General features: G+C 40.8%; 1 protein-coding gene across 15 annotated transcripts in view; it reads left to right on the top strand.

The window, feature by feature from the left end:
- The window catches only part of PTPN13 (protein tyrosine phosphatase non-receptor type 13), a 188,498-nt gene that overhangs the window by 110,153 nt on the left and 53,854 nt on the right, over positions 1-24,491 (top strand). For 10 of the 15 annotated variants that reach the window (XM_065596145.1, XM_065596143.1, XM_065596142.1 and 7 more), the window contains exons 8-16: positions 5,290-5,385; positions 8,807-8,906; positions 17,459-17,681; positions 19,936-20,010; positions 20,119-20,293; positions 21,539-21,692; positions 21,838-21,976; positions 22,532-22,684; positions 24,254-24,436. In XM_065596145.1, the coding sequence (XP_065452217.1) occupies positions 5,290-5,385; positions 8,807-8,906; positions 17,459-17,681; positions 19,936-20,010; positions 20,119-20,293; positions 21,539-21,692; positions 21,838-21,976; positions 22,532-22,684; positions 24,254-24,436 (1,298 nt within the window). The remainder of the gene's footprint in view (positions 1-5,289; positions 5,386-8,806; positions 8,907-17,458; positions 17,682-19,935; positions 20,011-20,118; positions 20,294-21,538; positions 21,693-21,837; positions 21,977-22,531; positions 22,685-24,253; positions 24,437-24,491) is intronic. The other 5 variants (XM_065596146.1, XM_065596141.1, XM_065596140.1 and 2 more) reach the window with 1 other exon arrangement.

Below are 24,491 nucleotides of genomic sequence, written 5' to 3'. Positions count from 1 at the left end.
GTAAATGATGTGTCGTATTAGTGTTAAGTGCCTGTAAGGTTGTGCTTTGCTGATTTTGACAGGCAGCTTGAAAAAGTACAAACCAAATACAGATCAGCATGAGCACTGGTTTGCAAGCCATACTATTTTGTTCACTGCTGGATTGTGGCTGCTCCTCATTGTAACTTACAGTTTCATTAACAGCTCACCGGGTCTGTTTATAAGACATTTTAATTCAAGGTGGATCTACTAAGATGTTAAATGATTGAGACATTATGGTTATTAGGAGACTCCACCCTAGTTACAACACTGAAATCTAAACATTACAATATTGCACTCATTTATACAAGAAACACAAATCATTACACTACCCATTATACTGTAACATGTGAATATTACTGCAGAGTGGGCTTAATCCAGAAGTCTCTGTTCAGTATTTCAACATTGTAACTCCAGGCATTCAAAACTCACAAGTTGGACCCCCCCCCCCAAATCATGATATTTTCAAAAATAATAAACTTTGGGTTCTTTCTGGTTTTGAGCCTTTCAGAGGGACATGGTGTGAAGACTTTCTAGCCTGAGTGGTTTGTGGAGTACAGTCCTTTGAAACTTGCTTTCATTTTTAAAATGAAAGCTAAGATTCTCACATAATCAATCAGATGATGCCAGGAGCTGAGACTTGAATATTGTGAGAGTTGTGAAACTCTGGTTTTTACTTATTCAGGCAAAACTCCCATTCCACTCCCAAGTTAAATCCAAATGTGGTTCATTGAAGTCAATGGGAATTTTGCCTGAGTAAGGACTTGAGAAAAGGACTTCATGATTTTGCCCAGTATTACTGTATACTGGATGCACTATATTATTATTATACTATAGCGGAAGCAAATTTACAATCTAGAGGTGTCCAGTCTATGACCCCTGAGGATGCCTCAGACTGAAGCATCTGGATCAGCCTGTCACCATAGGGAGGTGACAAGGGGTGCAGCCTCCTCAGTGGCTTCCCATCACTGCTTCACCTACTGCCCCAGGCCAGGAACAGCTCTGGTGTGAGCTGGCAGCGCTGGGAGAAGCTGCTGTTCCTCTCTTCTGCAACTGCTTAACAGCTTCCTCACTGCTGGTCTGCCTGCATGCTAGGTTGCAGAGGGAGGAATGGGAGAGTAATTCTGGCTATAGGAGCCCCATGGAGAACAGGATAGGAGCCCAACTGGCTTTACCTGAGCCTAGGGGAGTCCCCAGGAAAGGTGGGATCCCTCCCAGCACAAAGCCCCTCAGGACAACCCAGCAGAGGGGGAAATGAAGCTGAGAACTAACCGCGGACAGTTCTGATTCCCTGCCCTGAATCCAGGGACCATACGCCAGCTGGGTATAGCCAAAGAGCAGCACTCTCCAGCTACTCCCCATCCTGCCGTAACGTGACCCTCCCCAGCCCTGGCGGGCTCCCCATGCACCAGGGGCTGTGGCCTGTGGGGAAAGAGTTTCCCTTGCCAGCTGGTGGAAGGTGGGGCAGCCTGGCCCCTCTCACCCAGTGCTGGCATTATTTTGAGCTTTTTGCATATTTTGTTAATAAAACCAGCCTTGAAGAAAGAGACCTAGACCGAATGGTGGTTGGAGCCTTATTCTGTCTTCTGTGGCTGATGAGTGTGCCCACTAGTTTGCTGCTGAGTTTTAACTCCTTCTAACAGGCTAAATCAGCAGTAAAGCCCTACATCCTGCTGTCCCTTAAAGGAAAACACCACTGCAAGTCTTACCTTGCATATCTGGTTTTTATCCTTTGAAAATTATTTTTTTGCAAATTTGTATATTCCCTGTGACACTCTTTCCTCACCCCCAATAACTCCTTTTTATACTCCTCCTAGCCACAGTTCTCAGTTTGGGAAACCCAGATTATTGATTAGATGGACTATTAAAATCTTTTAATTTTCCTCCCTGGAGTCAGCTTAACACACTTGAAAATCTATAATGAACAAGCTACTGATAAGAGGGGCAGTGGTTTGCAGTTCAGTGTTTTGGTACCAGTTTTTTGGTACAGTAGCTCTGCCAGCCTCATCAGACTGAAGTCTTGCTTGAAGCATAGACAAGTGGACTTGTTACAAACCCAAGACAAAATCTGCCTGCACAAACAACTTGCAGAATCTTTCTTTTCTCTATTCATGGCATTTTGTATTTCTTACATTTAATTTACCTTGCAAACTAGTCTCTTTCCCTTTCTGGTTCTCATGCATTCAATGCAGCAGTGCTTAGGTAGCAAATACTGATGAGAATGTTGTATATACAAATAAGAAATATTTTCACAGATTTATTATTATTGTAGTTGTTGTTCTCAATTGCAGGAAAGCCTTCCTAACTGGTATATTGGTATGTTAGCATTTAGTGAAGTTTGTTTTTAAAACACAGTCAACATATTGGGTCAACACTACCTGACACAGTGTCCCTTTGAATCTTATAATGCTGCAGGACTATGTATAACAGTTACTGTATCGGAAACACTAGATCCACTCCTTGCAAACTATTGAGGCAGAAAATTCTGTAATTTTCTGTCTTCGTATCCGTTGCTTAACATGAGTTACGAGTGTTGCTATAATTGATTACTATGTGTGAAATAGCTAAATGTTACTGATTGTAATATACAGAACTCTTGTTAAACTCATTATTTTTTTATATTCAGGCAACCAGCTGGGATAAACTGAGTTGCTCTGTCCTTTTGAAAAAAGACTAAAAAGACTTGTGCACTGTCTCTCTTTAAGGAGTTCGTATTAAATTGAGGGTAGTTAACTTTTTTGAGGAAAAAGTAAATTTTTGACATTTGGGCTAAGGAAGTAGAATCTTTTCTTTAAGCCTGATGTATACGTTTAAATCAGTCTGAACCAGTATTAATTGAATACTCTTCTTAGTTCTTCATATCACCCTCCCCACATCCCTTATGCCAAGCCAATTGAACTAGGAAGATTTTATTTATTTAACTTTCAATCAGAGAAACTATTTGAGCTTTGCTGGAGCACACTTCAATGTGAGAGTGAGACAAAGATGAGAGATGTAAGTTTAGATGAGTCATGGTTTATGCTAAAGAAAGTAATCTTATTCTGAACACTGTTGAAGGAAAACAAGAAATAGCATGAGATTACTACATTGCAGGGAAAATAATACTATATAGATGTAACATTAATGTTATATTGCTTATTAAATAAAATAATGAGCTGCTCCTAATCTGAGGGATTTATTAAAATTCTATGTTTAATGGAAATTAACAAATTCTAAAGCCTAAAGTAAAAATCAAACACACATCCTGAACTATCCCCATGAGATAACTAACATCTGCCAGCTTTATTACTTTTGGTACAGTACCACTATGTTTGGCACTGAATAAAATGAAAGGATGTAAGTCTGTGCTGCTTTACAAAATTGTGGTTCTACACACAAATTCACTTCATTTAAATATTATTTTGTATTCGTATTAATAAAAAACTTAGTAGTCTGAATTCAGAAGGCTCAGTGTTTGTGTTGCTGTTCACATTGCTTCTAAAATAGCACTGTAAGTGTTCATTGCACTTTACAGAGGAAAATTAGGGTATGGCTCTTGCACTGAGGATTTTAGAATTGGTTAGATATTACGTGACGTGATGCAGAAAGAGATGACATCAAGCTTGAGGGTGGAACATAAGGGAGGTAGATTTACATAAAATAGGATGAAGACTGTATTGCAAGAATATGCCTGGTGGGCTCTTTTATTTTTTATTATTATATTATGTATTTGTTATTATTTTTAATAATTGACACACAGTAAATTAATATAATTGTTACAAACTGGCCCAGTTACCCACCAGGTGGTCAACAGTCCGTTGCGCCTGGACCCAACTCTTTCTAGATCTGGGTCTCTAAAGCCCTTCCTTTGGCCATGGGATGCCACTGTCTTAGAAATGCAGTCAGCTGCGTCTGAGGCCTGGTCTATAGCTAAAACTGAGGTCAACCTCACTACATTGCTCAGGGGTGTGAAAAATTCACACCCTGAGAGATGTAAGTGAGCCAACCTAAGTGCCGGTGTAGTCAGTACTAGGTCGCCAGAAGAATTCTTCCATCAACCTACCTACTGCCTTTTGAAGGGGTGGATTAACTGCAACAATGGAAAAAACCCTTCCATTGCTGTCGCAAGTGTCTACACGACAGCATTACACTGGCATAGCTACATCGCGACAGCTATGCTGCTGTAGCATTTGTGGTATAGACAAGCCCTGAGACCTCCTGAGCCCCACCAGTTGCTTCCATATGCTCCCTCCATCCTGCTTGGGCAGTGGGCACTCTGGACTTACTCATTTAACCTCTTCAGAGACAAGGTGTGTAGCGGGAAAGCAAAGACCACAGGCTTAGTGAGAGAATTTCTTAATTTCACTGACTTTACTCTTAAAGCACTGCAGAGTTACAGATAATTGAAACTGACAAAGTCCTGAGAGACACCCTCTTCTAGTCTGAGCTCACCTTGTTTATGAGTCTGAAGTTTTTCTGTGTTTCAGGCCGGGCAGCATCCCTCCTGCCCTCTCTCCTGTGTGTCATGGTGGTCGGCCCCCTGCACAGAGCAGACCCTGCTGTGAAATACCACCCTTTTCTGTGTCATGTGCTCAAACTGAGACGCTCCTGATCCACCAGTCATGCTTTTCCTTCCTGTCCCTGGTGGGCTTTCATGTTGAAGGACCATTATGTCATGGGGGTGGGCCAGTAGTTGGCTCATTCAAAGAGATAACCCCAGATTGCTCCATGATGGTCCTTCAACATGATGTAAAAAAAAAAATCCTGTCTCAGGCACAGGGCAGCTGTCTGGGATGCAGTACACGACCAGACTAGGGAAACCTCAGTGCCAGTATTTCCACACGTCATATAAAATACAGTACATACCATCATATCCCACTCTGCCACAATAATATTTTAATACATATTATTTTATTTTTATTATGGAAATGTCTAAGAGTCCCCTTCCCCCCAGAAAGGCCCCATTGTACTCAATACTGTCTAGCTTTGGTTTTAATTGAACTAACAATGATAAGTTCAATGTGAGAGTCATTGTAGAAGAGAGTTTGGAAAGAGGGGATCTGCTGAGAGATTAGAAGGAGGGAAGGGGGACTGAATAGTGTGCAGGATCAAGGAGCATATTCAGGCAGGATGGGACAGCACAATATGCGGTGACTGTTCTTAGGTTTTAAAACTGTGGCCACAGAAATGTTTAGATGTCCTGAGGGGGTCGTTTAAATACTTATTCACATTTGATTTTGCCTAAGAATTTTTGCTCCGTTGCTTTCCTAACACTTTGCTTTCAACTTTTAGAACCTTTGAGAAGGTACAAATCTTACTACAGTGATGTCTATAGTACCTCCAGTGAAAGTCCATCGATTACTTCTTCTGAGCCAGATTTCAGGCAAGGTAAGAACTGTGACAAATAAAATAAAGACCAACTCAAAAGAAAGTAAACAAATGCACACACATGGAAGATTTAAAACAAAATCCAATGAGTACGCAGAAAACAAAAAGTCAAACTGGTAAATGACTAAGTAGCAGTAAAATATTAGCGGTTTGAATTGAAAAACGTTGTGACAGGGAAGTATATAATATAGCCAGCGCCGCACAAAGTTTTTTAATTCAAACCGCTAATATTTTACTGCTAATTAGTCCCTTACCAATTTGACTTTTTGTTCCGGCTTTGTTTATGCAATTACAGCAAGTGATTTACTCTCTCAAGGTTTCGCACATTTATTTTTTCTCTCTTCCAATTGTCCTGAAGTAAATACCTTTGTTGTTCTTTGTAATACCCACTACAAAAAACGCCTGCTTTCAGCTGTAATGATGAGTAGCACTCGCTGACCATGCCAACAAAGTAATTTTCTTTAGTAGTGTGTTGTGCAGTGTGGCTGTGCAGATGGGTGCTGCCTTCTCATCTGGTGCACAGCTGGCTGGCTTTCTAATTGGCCTAGCCTCCAGATTGCCCTGAGTCACACAGCTCAAGCTACTGAGGCGAATTCATGAAGTTCCGTATTGTGCCACCAGAGCTCCTCTTGTCCAAAAATGACAGGTTTCAGAGTAACAGCCGTGTTAGTCTGTATCCGCAAAAAGAAGAACAGGAGTACTTGTGGCACCTTAGAGACTAACAAATTTATTAGAGCATAAGCTTTCGTGGACTACAGCCCACTTCTTCGGATGCATATAGAAGAAGTGGGCTGTAGTCCACGAAAGCTTATGCTCTAATAAATTTGTTAGTCTCTAAGGTGCCACAAGTACTCCTGTTCTTCTTGTCCAAAAAGATGCTCATACACAGGGCAAGTTCAGAGTGGCTACAAAGCCTGCAACTTCAGCCCTGAGAGGAAAGGGCCCCTACCCAGGCAGCTACCTGCCCTTCCTGCCCTACAGAAGTTGCAGTCTGGCCCCTGCAGGGCTGGGAGATGGAGGCACATGGGGAATTTCCTCTTGTCCCCACAGGGAAGGTGGGGATGAGGGTGATTGATTGGGGCCTGTGGATGAAAGCCTGGCTTCAGGACTACAGAGAGCTGCCTGGCTCTTCAGCAGCAGAGCAGCCAGCTGGCTGCAATTTGAGATTTCTCACAGCCGGGTGAGCCCCTATGAAATTTGCCCAGCATGTAGGGGCATTGATTGGTAGGAGGGGGCAGAGCTGCTGAGGAGCAAGAGGCCTCCTGGAGCAGAAGCCCCCACTTCCAGCCATCACTCCTCTGCCTCCCTACCCTTCCCCCCGAGCTCCCTTCCCTTTTTTACACACACACACACACACACACACACCCTTCCCCCCTGAGCTCTCTTCCCTTTTTTACACACACCGCACACACACACATGCCCCTTCTCCCTGAGTTCCTTCCCTTTTTACACAACACACAACCTGTACGCACGCGCACACATGATCTTCCCCTCTGAGCCACCTTCCCTTTTTCTGTACACACACGTACCAGAGCCCTCTCCCCTCTGCACGCACCATACCAGAGCCCCTTGCCCTTTTACCCACAGACTCCCTTCTCATTAGTGCCTCTTTCCTTCCTCCCCCCACCTCCCAATAACTACTCCGTTTTGTATTTATTTAAATTTTGTAAAGGCAAGCAATGTGAACTCTAGCTCCTGTTCAGCCATAATCCAGATGAGAATTAACAGGACCTTTCCATTTAAATTAGACAAGTTACAGACTGAAGCCATTGACATAGTTCAGTGGCACACACCAAAATATGACAGGACATCATAAATGTTTCTTGTAATTTGAGTTAACAAATCGTACATAATAATGGCTGCTTCATTGTGTTTCTTTTTCATGCCCTGTCTAAAAACCTGAGATGTATAAAAAGGATGTTATAATTAGAGCTGGTCGGGAACTTTTTTGCAACTTTTTTGTTGGGAAATGCTGATTCATTCAACACAAACTTTCAGCATAAACGTATTACTTTTGATTAATTTTTTGTAGGGAAGGTTTCTCAGGCCTGGGATGGAATTTCTAGTCAAAAGCAGAGAGAGAAATACAGAGAAATGCCTCTGTGGTTAGGGTACTCACCTGGGTCTACTATGTCACAGGTACAAGTGCTAAGCACCAAGCTACTAGCTGTTCTGGAGTGGTCTCTCTTTCTGTTTCAAAAGGTCTTGGTTTTGCTCCACATCAGAACAAAAACATATGGAAACCTCAGAATTTTTCACAAAATGGAATTCTTATTTTCTGGCCAGCCCTAGTTATAATCAAACACTTTAGGATTTCTTGGGCCTTTATTTTACTGTAGAGTCTGGAAGTACTTAAGTCTATTAAGGCCTAAAACAAATGGACACAAAAAAAAGGAGAAATTTGCATGTGGTACTTTAAACATCAGTTTTTTAAGAAGGGGGTATGTAAACCAATAAAGTTTGGGAACCCCTTAGATGGCACAGCAGTAATCAATGACTCATATCTGAGAATGCTGCTGCTGTTTTCATATACTTAGGAAATATATTCTGCAAGCTGCCGAGTACTTCCCACAAAGTGCTGAGGGCCATCCCCTCTTGTTGAAGACAGTGGGAGTTAAAAGTAGAGGTCTCTGCATCTTGCAGAATTGTGCCCTAACTGCAGTATTTCTGATGTTACTACACCTCTACCCCGATATAACACGAATTCGGATATAACGTGGTAAAGCAGCGCTCTGGGGCGGCGGGGCTGCGCACTCTGGCGGATCAAACCGAGTTCGATATAACACAGTTTCACCTATAACGCAGTAAGATTTTTTGGCTCCCGAGGACAGCGTTATATCGAGGTAGAGGTGTATAAGTAAATATTGACTCTCTCATGGAGACCACATTAATAAATAGGACTTCTGTTGTCAAAAAGGAGAATCCAGTATTTCATAAACCATGGAGAGGGAGAAGAATCCAGGCAAAAATAAAAAGTGGAAGCTCCACAAGATAGTGATTTTTAACTCCCTTGTTCTGAGTCAGATAATCTTTACCAGCTGCTGTGAAACTATTCCAGGCACATGATAACTTTCTACATATCAGTTTTGCCTCTTCATATTCAGATGACAATGAAACACTTGAAGTTAGAGAAGTATATTAACAATTCTGTATTTTAAACCCCTTGCAAACCTGTTTCTTCAAAGGATTATGCAGCAGCTCTCATCAGAGGGAAAACAATAGGATCTCTTTGAAAACTGAAATTGACTTCCTAATGCCAGTTTCTCTAATACTGTAATGCCTTTGTGAAGTGCATATGAAACTGATCCTTTCTAAGTAATCTCATGTGTCTGATAAATCCTTGAATTTTAGATAGGATTCTTTTACATGGTTTCTGCCCATTCAGGTATTAATTTATCTGTGTTTCCTTTTTATGTGCAAGTGAGAAGAAATGAGGGTTTAAAGAGAGATGACTCCGGTGCTGCTTTACCAGGAGCTGATGATATCTCTCCATCAAGTCAAGTTCATCCTCTAAGGTCAAGGTAAACTGCGTGAAATCATCATATTTTACAGTTCTGGCTCTTTCTCACAGTAATTATTCTTTAGTTGCAATCAAATCATTTATTTCACTATCTGTCTTAAACTTCCGTTTGGTGTTGCAAGTAGTAGTAAATCATGTGCCCTATTCTGCTCTAGAGGTGGCAGCATTTCAGCAGTGGGTATTGCTTCCAATAGAAGTCTCATGACACATCCAGGAAGAAATGTAATCATGGCAAGTAAGAGTCTGATTACTGGAAGTTGGGTTGGGCCCTAAATTATTGTCTTAATTATCAGAGGCTCAGGTAATATCTTCGGCTAAAAGCGTTATTGAAAATGTCGACACACTGAAGGACTGTAGCAAAATTGTTCATTTTTGGATCATACCCTTATTCTAATGTGACTGCTGAATGAGTCAAAGAGCCATGCGGCAGGATAGTTACTGCAGACAGCAGACAGATGACTATAAGCTATTGTTCATTGTCTCTACAGGTAACACCAAACATAATTTTAAACTGACTGGTAGGGCCATTTTATCCATGGTGTACAGTCACCAGAATGTATCATACTGTAGAGTGGACACTGTTTCTTCCTAAGACAAGGTGGATGAGGTACTATTTTTATTGGACCAACTTCTGTTGGTGAGAGAAACAAGCTTCTGAGCTACACAGAGCTCTCCTTCAGGTCTGGGAAAGGCACTCAGAGAGTCACAGCTAAACACAAGCTGGAACAGATTGTTTAGCATAAGTAGTTAACATGTATTTCCAAAGACCATTCAAGGCGAAGAGGCCTCTTAACACCTCTTCAGTCATAGGGAGGAAAGGCGGGGAGGGGAAAGGAGTTTTTGAGGGGGGCTGTTTTTAGGTAATAGATTGTTGTAATAAGACATAAATCCAGTGTCTATTCAGTCCATGATTTTTAGAGTTGAGCAAAGTTATGAATTTAAGCTCCCAGGCTCATCTTGTGAAAGTGTTGTGCAGGTTTCCTTTGAAGATAAGGACTGATAAGTCAGCTATAAGCTATGCCTACACCGCGCACTTTACAACAGTGTGGCAGTGCCACTGCAGGCGCACCGTAGTAAGGTGTGCAGTGTAGACACTCTTTGTCACTGGGAGAGAGCTTTCCCGGCGACAAAATAAAACCACCCCCAAGAAGGGGCAGCAGCTTCATCGCTGTGAGAGTGTCTCCCACCGCCGAAGCTCTGTCCACACCGGCACTTTTCGTTGTTACAACTTTTGTCATTTGGGGAGGTGTCTTTTCCACACCCCTGAGCGATGAAAATTTTAATGCCGAAAGTGAAATGTCGACATGGCCATAGAGTGATCTCTCTGTGAAAAGTGTTCACCCACAGGTGATAGGGCATTTTTGTCTTTTATCATTTTCCTGTGTGAGTTTATTCGAGAGCATAGTGACTGGTTGCACCCACATAGTTGTTGTTCGGGCATTTCGTGCACTGGATGAGGTACCCCATATGTTGTGACAGACATCTTGAAAGGCATGTTGTGAGGAGTGTTGATCATTGTAGCTGTGGAGATATGTCTGCAGGTTTTGCATCTGTTTTTCAGGTAGGGTCTGGTGTCACTTTGAGTTAATGTGTCCTGGTCAGAGGAGTGGTTGCTTCTGACGATGAGCTTGAAACAGTTGATGCGTTGTTTGAAGGCCAGAAGAGAGGGCTCAGGAAAGATTTCTTTCAGGATGGGTCCTCATCAAATGTGGGTTGTAGTTGTTTGATTATACTCCCTATGGGTTCCAATGTGGGATAGTAAGTGACAACTAGGGGTGTGCGCTCAGAGAGGGTTTTACAGAACTTGGTCCAGTAAAAGATATTACCTCACCTACCTTGTCTCTGTAATATCCAAGGACCGACATGGCTACAACAACACGATATACAACTATTTTTCCTGTCAGCTTTCTCATTAAAATGGCATGTTACTGGTATAATTGAAAAAGCAGGTCCTACTTCATGTATCTTCTAGCTAGAGTATGTTGCAACATCTGCTATATATTAAAGGTTATATAAGAGTTTCCATTCTAAAGTGCCATTTTTTTCACTTGCTTAAAGCTTTCACAAACTTTCACCTTTCAGGCTTAAATTTCTCATGTCTCCTCTCTGCCAGATGACAAATGACTCTGGAAAGTATAACCAAAAGTGGTTCAGATATTTTTGTATAGTAAGAGAGTGGGAAAATACCATTTTAACAACTCTTGGCCTCAACTGTTTGGGGTATATTGGTGGCAGGATCCCTGCCTCATTCTGTAAGATGTCTGTGAACACATACGCAGGGCCGGTGCAACCCATTAGGTGACCTAGGCAGTCGCCTAGGGCGCTACAATTTTGGGGGCGGCGACCACGGCGGTATTTCGGCGGCGGGACCTTCCGCCACCTGTGTGGGGGGCGGTATTTCAGGGCGGGACCTTCCGCTACCTAGGGCGGCAGAAAAGCTGGCCGCGCTCCTGCACATACGTGTTAAGGTACAGTTTGCAAAGCAGTCCTGCCTCATCCCATGCAGAAAGGGAAAGTACATCTGGAAATGGGAGCCATTTCAGTGACTGTAGAAGGGCTCCTTAGAAGGACCAGAGAATCCCTCATGTCTAGGATGGTGTGGAGTGACCAAAGCAGAGAGCCACACATTGAACAGTGAGATGAAAATAAAAGTTGAATACGTTCTTCGTGCATTGTGCACCACAAACTCAGTGCCATGAATGAGGCAGTGCTCCTATGGACAAATAGGTGCTCATGTAATTAAAAATTGTGTCTTCACACATATGCCCAAAGGAGCAGAATTAAAGTTGCATGAGCAATCTTAATTTTGACATTTCCAAACTTTTCAATGCTTCATTTGACAGCTATCACATTTTTACATGTGTATTTTGTGTGAAATTATTCTGTACAAAATGTTTTGTTTATTTGTGTGTGTATTAGTGTGTAGGAGACACTCTGCAGAAATTGAGTAGACACATATTGTGTTGCATGACTATATATACTTGCACACACAGTGCATGCCCGTGTATGTAATGTATAGACATGTACACAAACAGTAGGTGTGTAGAATGTATTAGGGATCTGGTTCTTCTTGATGTAGGAGATTTTTGACCAGTTCATGAGCTTTTAAAGCAAGTTTTATAGTAGTCTGCTACAGATTCCTGTTTCGTGGAGTCCCATTGGAAAATAGTGTTGTATGTTTCTATGGTGTCTTTTCTTATCCTAACTCCAAATCAAAAGAGACTTTCCTACCAGAGTAAATGGGAAAAAGGAAACTATTTTCTACACAAAGAGTAATCTTATAATTTTCTACATTTCCTTTACCATCATTTTCCTCTATTTGACTACTTCTGCTGCTGCTAAGTCCTGTGAGAATTATCATTGAAATGATGGTGAAGTCACAGATTGGACATTATGGCTTGGTCTACACTACCCCCCCTAATTCGAACTAAGGTACGCAACTTCAGCTACGTGAATAACGTAGCTGAAGTTCGAAGTACCTTATTTCGAATTAGTTGAAACTTACCTTGGTCCACACTCGGCAGGCAGGCTCCCCCGTCGACTCCGCGGTACTCCTCTCGGCGAGCTGGAGTACCGCAGTCGACGGCGAGCACTTCCGGGTTCGACTTATCGCGTCCAGACTAGACGCGATAAGTCGAACCCAGAAGTTCGATTTCCAGCCGTCGAACTTGCCGGTAAGTGTAGCCAAGGCCTATGACTGAACTGCAGGATAAAGCAGCAGTAGTAGGTAGGCAGTGAGAGAGGGTGAGATCTTTTGCTTTATTTACAAGGCATTTCGGATATGGTAAGGAATGTGTGATATGAAAGTGACTCAGACTGTTGAAGTGCTGCCAACTTGACCAGTGAAAGGTCCTTCTTTAAGGCAGTGAGAACATGCTTTCTCTTAGTTCACTTTATTGTCTTGCTTTCCTTTATCTATCTCTTTTAAGATTAGTAAATTTAATGGTAGTAATTTGTATTATATGAAATCTAGAGAGGAAAATATTGCTTTGAAAATGCAAATCATTTGTTTTGCGTAGAGATGAGTTGAGCTGGAAAGTTCAGAGCTGTTCTGATCTTAGATTCAGTGATATTTGGATCCAGAGTTTGTTTGGGGCCATCGTTCCACTTTTGCTTAAAGTGCTAGTTTCTCTGAAAAAGTACTCAAAAAGGGCAATGTTGGGTAGCATGTTTATTGTTTTTAATGATTTCCATAATCTTGCTCTCTTCCCAAGTTCAGACATGGCTTTTCTAAATGCCAGCCCAGCAAATGCATCTGAGGTCTGAAAGTCAAACTGGATTCTTAAAGTATAATGATTTTGAAACCATACTGTGCTCTCAATTATAACTTAGAAGCCCCACTGAAAACAGTGGAGCTGCGCAGATAAAACCCAGATCAGAATTTGATCCTGCAGTAGAAGCTTAGTTAACATTACTATTGATTGTATGAGGCAGAATAGAAAAAAGTTCACTCTCCAATAGATGTATGGACTTTGCAGTGCTTTCAAGTGTAAAAAGTAGCCATAATTTCCTATTGACATTGAAGAGAGCACGTACAGTACAGCTCAGAGAGCAGATCTGTGAAGTAAGAAGGTGCCATTTTTACAAAAATACTTCGCAGAGTTCAGATTCACTTTCTCATATTATGGAAATTTACAGCTACTGAAGTATTTCAATGCCGCAACACCCGGCCCACTGCACACACACACCTCTAAGGAGAGCAGACTGCCAGGTTTTAATTTTTTCAAGATGCTGTTCCCTACTTGCGGTTGTAAATCAACCCTGCCCTATTCATCCATCCACGAAAAATGTCCAGTTGGCTGGAATCTAGCATGTAATTGTTAGTTCTTTTTTTGTTCTGTGAGTTCAGGGTACTGTGAAGTGTATATGAGTAGTTATGGTATAGTGATCCCTTTAGCATTTGATGGCACATTTCTTTGTTTTGATTGACACTATTCAGAGATAATCTCCATACAAACACAAATCTCTGTATCTTGTTCATAAAATTCACTGCTCTTGTAGCATACACTTAGGGGCAGCCTGCTTAATTATACTTGCAACAACCATTATAAAAGAGCAGGTTTGTAATAGGTGCAAAACTTGGGATAATAGAAATATATAGATTGTGTCAGAAGATTGGTAAAGTTGTTCAGAATCTTCAGCCTATCAAAAGTGTGCTGTTCACATGGGCCGGTCTAGTAATAAGATTTTTGGCACAATCATAATATCTGGCCCTTGCAAAGAGCTGTACATCTCGAAGATCTTTACAAAAGTTGGTCAGCAGCAGGAATCCTCTCCATTTAATGGAAGGGAAATGCCAGTCTGGTGACCTATCTGCTGAATCATGCTAGCTCCCTATGTAAATCATTGCAAAGCAAGGGTCCCCTATTTGTAGTTCATTTACCTTAACAGTTAAGTCAGCTGCATCTGTGCAGGTGTTCCATTTGCCCAATATACCTCCAAGCTTTAAATGTAAAAAGCAAACAAACCCTTAATAAAAATGTGGTGGATCTGCTTAAGTGTATTATACACAGGCTGTACCTCAAAAATAAATGAATATATAGGTATATATTTTTTCCAAATAATAAAATTAGTCACCATAGTATAGATATATTATTAAAAAGTCATTTTTCAATTTGAGGGGCAAACAATTCCTGATATAGCCTGTTGAAACTTATCTCATATTTTCATATCCCACTTGCTAACTCTCAGAGATACTTGTGTTCAAAATGTGGCTTATCTCAGCCAAAGCCCAACCTTTAACCTTGATCCCACCCAGGCTTATATACATACTTAACTTTGTCCACTGTGAATAGTTCCACAGCAGGAATGGGGAACTACTTTAATAGTTTCACAGCAGGGGACTACTCTGTATGTAAAGATAAGCATGTGTGTAACTCTTTGTGGGACTGAGGCCTTATCTCATTATTTGACCCTGCATGAACATTCTCTTAGGTCTGCTGTAGGATGGAGCAAAGCGTGGAGATGTGAGAGGGGAAACAATATAATAGAAGCTGCAGATTAGGTGATGAAGTAAATAGCTTTTTCTATAAATACTCTATTTTTCACCCAAGCCTCCATTAAAGAAACACACTAGTATCTTAAGCAATTTGTTAGCATGCTTGCAACTCAAAAATGACTGAATTTGCTTTTGATTGTTTAAATCCCTCCTGTTGTGAAAATTTTCTATGCCATTTAATGTCCAGAGTGAAGCAGATTTGACAGAATATTCTGATTTTATGTAGACATAGTTGCCCTATTCTTAGCATTGTATTCATGAGAATCACTGTTATGGAAATGTGTGTGTGTGTGTGTTCACACAGATACATATATACACACACACACACTTTTCCATAACATGCACCATCTGCTTAGCTGGTTTTATCTGTTCTAAATACATCTTCTTTTTAGATCTAACAATTAATTTTTAAGTCTAAATATGTACAACAATATTCTTTTCTTGCCTTAGAAGGCTGTAAATCAGATTTTAGTGTGAAAGACTGTATTTTTATGACATGTGTTTACCCTTGATAGTAATAAATAATAATGGAAAACCTTAACTACAGTTTCACAAAGGTGTAATTAACTGAATTCATAATTCGTTGTGGTATGTAACTGTTAAGATGATTTATTTCTATGATACCCATCACCCTAGTATTTGGTCACAATTGACATACATGTAAAGCTAACAAGAGTTTCTTTTAGAAGTATACAAAGCTCTCTGACCTCCTCCATCCCTTCAAATTTAAAGATGATTCTCAAAGATTAAAAAAAAAAGATGTTGTGAGCATGCTTTTTATTTGCTTTATGATCTATAAAGATGGCCTGAAGAGGAGAGAGTGAGTGTGGGTATTTTTGGGGGGTGTTTTTTTGCCCTCCCCCCCCACCCACCCCCTTCATATGTGTTTAACATCAGGAACGTCAGGACTTGGCTTCCCTGTTTTGGCTAGGAACTGCTTGTGGGACTGGAGAATGAGTGAAATTATGACATCCAAGAGATTGGTTGGTGCCCCAGCAAGAGCATCAGGAGGCAATGTGCCTCAGGGAGCTCTCTTGGGGACCGGGTATGTCTACAGCGCAGATGTAAGGTGTAATTGTAGTCTGGGTAGTTAAACCGGTGCTAGCTTTAATCTAGCTAGCATGAGTGAGATAGCAGAGAAGACGCAGCGGCATAGGCTAGCAACCCAAGTATATACACAGGGTCCCTGGCTTGTACTGGGGCAGCCAATCAGTGCTGAAGCCTTTGCCATTATATCTTCACTACTATTGTTACCTGTGCTAGCTAGATTTGCCTACCTGCACTACAATTACACCTTAATTTTCAGTGTAGACATACCTTTGGAGGGAAATGCCCCGGTGTGCCCTGCCCCATTCATTTGGACCCACACAGGGACCAGTCCCAACAGACTTTTTATCTGCTATAGGACTTTCCCTTCCCAGCCGAGGGAGCAGGTGGGGTGCTTTTCACCAATGGAAATGTCCTGGCTGTGGGTCCCAAGTATATATACCACACACATTTGATTCCTTCTGAGTAAGCAGCCTGCAAAAGAGAAGAAATCAAGTATATTTGTGCCCTTTTTTGATGTATAAAGAAGTCTTGAAAATAGCTTTTGCCCAAAAAAGTATATTTTTCCTTCTTGTGATGACTTTGTTCTTGTTTTGTTTTTTGTGTTTTGGGTGGTTTGGGGTTTGTTTTTGTTTTTTGACTTAAGAAAAGTAGTTCTTTCCTCTTTTTCCTGGCAGGCTCCTTGGATGGCCAGAGTACTTGATTCAGAGCTTTCTCTGCCCTCAAATGCGTGGGAGGCATTGAAGCTTTCACAAATACCACTTAGGAGAAATGTCTTTTTTTCCCCCCCAGACTCTTTGTTATATAGACATTACCAAAAGCCAACAAAAGGGCAAGATTGACTTATCGGATTTTAAAAGACAAGATCTCCCTTTCCAGCAGAGTGAGCAATGTTAAAACACGACGTTTTACAGGAATCTGAATGCCGAATGTTTTGAACTGTATCTGATTCGGGTAAAGATGTTTCGTCTTACAGTCCCATCTAAGTAATTAATAGAGACTTGCTACAGAAATATAGTTGGAAGTATTATGTAAGACTATTAAATGCTGTCTAGTTTATGCATTCCGGATACTTTTAAATGCCAGATTTTAAAACATACTTATCCATTCCTCTTGCTGGAAAGAGAGGTCTGATCTTTTTCAGAACACTGTTAGGTTTTTTTTCCAGCTATAGATTCGTTGTTTTTTTGGCGGCATTGTGTTTTTGGTAGAGAGACTGCAATTGCACATTTATTCCCATACAATAAATGACAAACAGTGGTGGAAACTTGGAGTATTCCTGGTATTTTCTATATTAATATATTGCTGTAGGCTGTTTCAGTCCAGGAATACTCTGCCTTAACTCCTCAGTGGCTGAATAAATAAATGTCACAAAAAATAATTACACTACACTACAGATTTCCTGCTTTGTCTCATCTAGGTTCTTACTCTGTACCCATCACCATGGTGTCTTAGTGCCTAACTGTATTTTAATCATAACTGTATCTTTTTCCTCCCCTCCAACTAAGTAGGCAGTATGAAGCAGCACCTGAAGGCAACCTGATAAGCCAAGAAATAATGTTAAAGCGTCAAGAAGAGGAAATGATACAGCTGCAGGCTAGAATGGCTCTTAGGCAGTCTCGACTAAGTCTCTACCCAGGAGACCTGAGTAGGACATCAATGCTGGACATCACTAGAGACCCTCTGAGAGAGATAGCGTTGGAAACAGCCATGACCCAAAGAAAACTGAGGGTAACATTTTAACATATTTGCACTCCTAATATTCGTTTCAGTGGAGCATTGCCTCAACTTATTTTAAAGACTGAAATTCAAGTCTATGATGTTTAGAGTTCCAAAGTCATTTCTGTTTGTCCAGAATCGAAGCTGCCATTCACAAAATAAATATAAAGTTGGCTGGTTTTTCAGATTGGAAAGAACGCTCTCGTGTAAGCCTTGCGGATTCTGTACCCATGCATCCTAAAACAGCATCAAGAGACCTTTTTAGTTTATTGTTTTATTCGAAAACAAATCTTCACCACTTAAATGTCACAGCTGTTCACTACTTCACTGCCAAATAGTACTACAAGCAATTTATTAGGGATGTTCATTCCTACTGTCCTGGTACGCTCTGCTTTTTTCAATCATTTTTATGGGCATTCCATATGCTATGTGTTCGAACAGCACAGAGATCATTAAGCAAACAGGACAACTGTGTCTGGCTTTGACACCAGTAGGCATCTCAGCCATTCCCATCTTAATTACAGTTCCTCCCCTCGGTCCCCTACCCACTCCCCCCAGCCAGTTACCATTCATGATTTATAATGGTAAGAAATGCTTCTTTCCATTCAAACTCTCTGGATGCTGGAACTAAATGGGGAACTAAATAGTGGAACTAATTGGGGCCACTACCTGTTGGGTTCTGGAATCCATTTTCTCTGTTGGTTCTCCAGTCACCTGTTAATTGAATCTCATCTTCACTCCATACACGCTTTTCTCGCTCACCCTAGTCATTCTGTAGATTCTTACTTTCCCCAACTGGCCCAGGAAATCTTTTCCCCTGTCCCTCACCAGGCCAGGGAGGATGACCTGAAAACAACAGCAACTTCTGCCCTTGTAACAGGATTTGGTTCTCTCTGTCCCCAGCAGGTTGTAAGAGGGGGCCTACCAAGGAGAAGAGGGGCCTGGGGGATTCTGCTGGCCTCTTGGCACACAGCCATAGGCCAGCCCATCACTGAGTCCCTGTACAAGTTTCTCTTTCTCCTCTTGAGTTCAGGCCCTTCCCCTGCCATCTTGAAATGTAGGCAGAGTCTCAGGGTTGGAAGAGAGGAGGAGACTCAGACATGCAAATAGAGTGCCTGATGATAGGAGGAGTCAGTCTGAGGCCCTCTGCTACTGTGTGCCCTGAACTGCATCAGCTTAAAAAAATAAAACTGCTCTTAGGCCATCCCGGCTCCTGTTCATGACCCAGGATAATGTCCCCTCCGTGTCTCTCTTTGATCCACAGCACTTTGCCAAGTCGTTCATCTAGGATCTAAACTGCACAAATGCTTTGCTTTTCTAAATGAGCTACCATGTAGGCATTTATATTAAATACTTCCAGAGAATATTGTATGTTAGCAGGTAAAACGTCAGGCTTCCAGGTATTTCCCTCCCCCCTCAAAAGACAAACCCCTGTGTGACTTCCTAAAGAGAACAGGGAAGTTGGCATATTCTAGAAGTAGTGAAGTTAACCAGTGTCCTGCTTTAACTGGACTGAGAACTTGGTGCAGCTTTGAACTCAGGTAAAGTTATTTAGTTTACTTAACTATAAGCCAGATTCTGTTGTGTTTTTGAAACTCCTGCAGTGATGACACTTACATCCCAGTCCTACAGGCTGGTCTGCACAAGGTAGATCTTTGAGCCTCATTCGCTTCAGTGAGGATTCACTCCGGCACAGGGGTCAACCAGTGCAGAACAGCACTGCAGGATCAGAGCCTTAGGTTGCATCAGGGTTTTTGTTAGCTCATGTGCATTCCATATGCTATGTGTGCGAATGTAGTTTTTTTATTTGATTTTATTTTTTTTAAGTCTAACTGAAGGATGGTTTAATAAAACTAAGCCTGTGAATGATGCACGTCACTGGTGGAATGGGACTGTTGAAGTTTTTAACTGTGTCAGAGAATGTCAGATTCCCAAACATCTGAGACATCAGACATGGCCATCTGAAGATGATATGGCATCAGGTTCACTCTTGCACATAGGAGTAAATTAGCTGTGTGTAATATTGAAATATGTAAATAATATTGTGCAGGAAATATTTTTGCCATAGCAGCCAACGTAACTTAGGTCACATGGATACAGTTGAATTCTTCCAACTAACCAGACTGCTTGGAACAATTCAGCGTACTCTTCTGGGTTTAAATCAGTGTTCATTTCAACTTTCCAGTTCACCTTTTAAGAATTAATTACTTCTCAGTCTCTGGCTTTAGAAACACAAAGAGTTAATTCAGACTTCTGTGATTTGCAGAATTTCTTTGGCCCCGAGTTTGTGAAAATGACCATTGAGCCATTCATCTCCTTGGATCTACCAAAGTCAATCTTGGTAAGAAATGGTCTATTCATCAATAAGTTGTAGTAGGAATATATTAAACCATTAATACATCTTTATGACACATATGACTGGTCTGATACTTTATTTCACAAAATGCAGACAAAGAAAGGGAAGAATGAGGATACCAGGCGGAAAGTAAACATAATGCTTTTAAGTGGGCAGAGGCTGGAGCTGACCTGTGATACCAAAACTATTTGCAAAGATGTTTTTGATATGGTGGTAGCCCATGTTGGTTTAGTGGAGCATCACTTGTTTGGCTTGGCTAGCCTAAAAGGTAAGAACAACGTTTTAATTTAACTGGGGAGGTATAAAATTACTCGAGTTGGCTAAATATGCTGTGTTGGAGACTGGCAAAGGAAGATTTGAGATGTATGGGAAACCAGAGCAATCATTTATGATAAATCCATTGATTTAGGGTCAGGCTCTGCCACCCTAACCTTGCTCCATGAATAGATCCATTTGCTTAAATTAGTATGGTATTACACAACCTGAAGAACAATAAGAGAATCGGGGTGACCCTTTATCTTTGTTACTTTGCATTTTCTTCTGTCCTCCAAGTTGTCTTTCACTTTGTATGTTTCTGGTCAATAGGGACCTCTTGGAGATGGCTTTGGGTCTGATCAAAATACTCTGTTACAAAATACTTTTGCTAACATTACTCTTTCTTAGCAGAACCTTACAATGCAAGTATTCCCACTGACATCAGTAGGGCTACTTGTGTAGAGAGGTATTAGTCAATATACAGGTGGCAGCACTGAGCCCTTAGTGATTCAGTATAAGAGCTGATCAGAAATTTTCCAACAGAAGAGCTTTCCAAAGGAAAATGCTGATTCAGAAAATTGATTTTGCCAAAATTGACAGAAAGGTTTCCAAGGGACTTCTAGGCTTCTGACTCCCCAAGTTGCCTGTCGCCCCACCTTGTGGACTGGCAGGTTCCATATTGCGTGGGGAGTCTGGGAAACATGTAGAGAAAGTGAAATATAGTTTAGATTTTTTCTAACTGAAATTTTGGAATTCCCACTCTGTGGAATGCTCATTCGGAATGATTATTTTAACTTCTGGAATTTCCCACAGAACAGGAATTCAGGGTTCCAACCAGGCCTATGCAGTGTGTTAAGGCTTTTACTTATTATAGTCTCTTCCATACATTTAATCTAGGGAGCAAACTGAAAATTTCCAGCACATACCAGGGGTGTTGGGTTTGGTAATGTAATTTTCTGACCACAAGGAAATGGATGAAGACCTCCAAACTCATTTCATGTAGGCCACCATATATCCATCATGAAGAGAAATACTTGTCTCTACATCCTGGGTTGAGTTTTAAATGGTGAAAGACTTTTTCTCCTTACTAACCACTGCGCCATTCATTCAGCTCATTTTATTGTGTATTATAATTCTTTGCTAGTTGATAGAATATTAACCATCAAGAATAAACTGCAAAATTGTAAAGCTGATCTTAATTCTGCAGCCGGAGAAAGTGTCTGTTTATGAAAATGCTTTCCTCTTACTCATATTACAGACAATGAATTTTTCTTTGTTGATCCTGACTTAAAACTAACTAAAGTTGCTCCGGAAGGATGGAAAGAGGAACCCAAAAAAAAGAGCAAAGCCACAATCAACTTCACCTTGTTCTTTCGCGTTAAGTTTTTCGTGGATGATGTCAGTCTTATACAGTGAGTAGCTGAACATTATTTTCTCATCATCCTCTTAATAGAGTCCCTCTCTATCTTTAATTTCCACCCCCCACTTCAGGTTCTATGTGTACAATGTTAGAAGCATTGCTGAAAGGAGCAATATTGTGTGTTGTTTTCCCTCCAGGCACACTCTGACATGTCACCAGTATTATCTACAGCTACGGAAAGATCTCCTGGAGGAAAGGATGCATTGTGATGACGAGACAGCTTTACTGCTAGCATCCCTGGCCCTCCAGGCTGAGTATGGAGATTACCAGGCTGAGGTAGGATGTACATTCATCTATGAACAACTGCTATTTGTGCTATTCAATTACTGCACTTGCTCTGTGGTATAGTTCAGGGCTGAATATGTTCCAGTTCTTTGGGAGTTCAATTGATCTGCTGTTTGTAATTGTTACGCTGTTTGAAGTCTAGTGGAGAGAGAGAACACAGATGTGCTTTCATGCAGAGATGGGCCTCAGCCATAGAATTTCAAGTCTGAATGTTGAACCTGTGCCGTAGAATTCAGATATGGATCTGGATGTTGAACCCATTGTCCCTTCCAATGTTTGTGGGGGTTTGGATCCAGCATTGTAGTTTGGCCATTTCATGGATGTTGGCTCAAACCCAGTGTCTTAGTAATAGTAGAATAGAGAGAAGGGCCAAAAATGACATTTAGCTCTAACTCTGGGTTCAGAGTCTGAGCTCCTTCCCCCCACTCAGTCTGAAAGTTCAGATCCATGGTTTTAGCTGAAGCCCGTCTTTACACACAGAGACACACACAAAAGATTGTTGTTCTTATGATAACATATGAAGAATAAAAATGCTTCACTTTATAGGTGCATGGCATGTCCTATTTTAGACTAGAACATTACCTACCAGCTAGAGTGATGGAGAAACTAGACCTATCCTACGTCAAAGAGGAGCTGCCCAAACTGCATAGCACTTATGTGGGTGCTTCTGAAAAAGAAACAGAGATAGAATTTTTGAAGGTAAGTCATAACAGCTCTTGAGTTCTCTTGTGTTCATGTGAGATTCCCTGTACAAGGAGCGTGGGATAGATAAAAAGCCTGGAATTGAAATGGAGAACAAAGGAAAATAGTTACTCTTCTAAAACAGCGTTGGCAAGGGGCAAAAGTTAAGAGGATCCGCTTAAAAGATACAATTATTAAAAGGGAGGAAAGGAAATTGTACATGATAAGCTTTTAATGTTCTTTCTTCAGCTGTTTCATTGGGTGCATTACGAAAATGTCATCAGATATTAAAGAATCTGATCATCGTACGATTATAAAGGAAACTCTTAGTTTATATATTTCCTCCTCTCTGAAATCACCTATGTCCTAATTTGTTGACTAAAGGTTTCCCAGATCGTGATATTGCAAATAACCAAAGTCTTATTGCAACTCATATTATCCATGTCTAGGATATCCTAGAGTATGGTGTCTTTCAGGACACCTTCAGTGAAGCAGGGAGCATTGAAAATATCTCACAGGCATTTAACTCCAATTTTTTTCTTTCCTTTCCTTTGCAGATCACCTTTAAGCTAGCTAGTAGTACATATTAACATACACATTAATCTGTGTTTGACGGATGACAGATTGAATACAGCCATCTGCATATTTTATGATAGTTTAGAAAGGAAACAATTTTGGAAAGTTAACTACACAGTTTGCTGCTACTTCTGCTATAAGGGCCCAGTCCTGCATCACTGAAGTGGATCAGTGTTTTACCATTGACTTCAATGGGAACAGTATTGACTCCTAAATGAATGTTCAGTAGTCTTACAATGCACCAGTGCACTATTGGTTAAAGGAACATAGGCAAGACAAACATTTAGCATTAGAAAGTGTCACTGAAAACTGCAAACAGAAAAAAAAAGTAACAAAATTTGATCTGCATGCAGATTAGGAAAATGGGATGTGACGGGAGCTCCTAATTCAAGGCTGTCAGATTTTGGGAAGTTATCTGTCACCAGGAAGGATTAAAATTGTAGCAAAGGGATTTCCAGGTTGCATTCAGTCAAGCATATCAGAGAAGATTCATGTCCTTGATCTGCATAGAGATCTTTAGATGTTTGCCCAAATCCTCTCATCATCACAGGATTTGTTTAACCTAAGGCGGGGGGGGAGTCAGACTTCTTCAAACTTTAAAACCTCCAGTGGGGTGTAAAGATTTGGCTCCACCTCACTTCAAATAATCCAGAGTAGTGTTAGAAACATAAATAAGAGTAAATGTGACTGTTAAAACTTTGTGTTAATATTCCACTTGTAAATAGTTTAATAAATCTTTAATAATTTTTTTAAATAATCAGTTGGTTAATTATTCTAGATTACATATTACCATATCTTATAGCCATTTATAACACCTTCTACCAATGTGCTCACAACTATCTACCACACATACTGCTCATGTCTGTAACATGTTTATAACATCTATAAATCCTCTATGAATTGAACCTCAATGTAAAGTGTGACCATATGATTTTTTTTAACTTGTCAGTATCACTGTAGATTTTTCTAACATCCTTAACTTCATAGTCTCACAAACATGCCTCTATGTAGATGTGCCAGAGGCTGACGGAATACGGCGTTCATTTTCATCGGGTGTTGCCTGAGAAGAAATCCCAAACTGGAATCCTGCTGGGAGTGTGTTCCAAGGGAGTTCTTATTTTCGAAGTTCACAATGGAGTCCGCACACCCGTACTTCGCTTCCCATGGAGAGAAACAAAGAAAATATCCTTTAGCGTAAGTCTATATATCTGGTTTTTAGCTTTGTGTTCATTATGTGTGTGTGTGTGTG

This window comes from Chrysemys picta, chromosome 5 (assembly GCF_011386835.1).
Source record: "Chrysemys picta bellii isolate R12L10 chromosome 5, ASM1138683v2, whole genome shotgun sequence".
Lineage (NCBI taxonomy): Eukaryota > Metazoa > Chordata > Testudines > Emydidae > Chrysemys > Chrysemys picta.
This window is presented reverse-complemented; position numbering and strand designations above follow the sequence as displayed.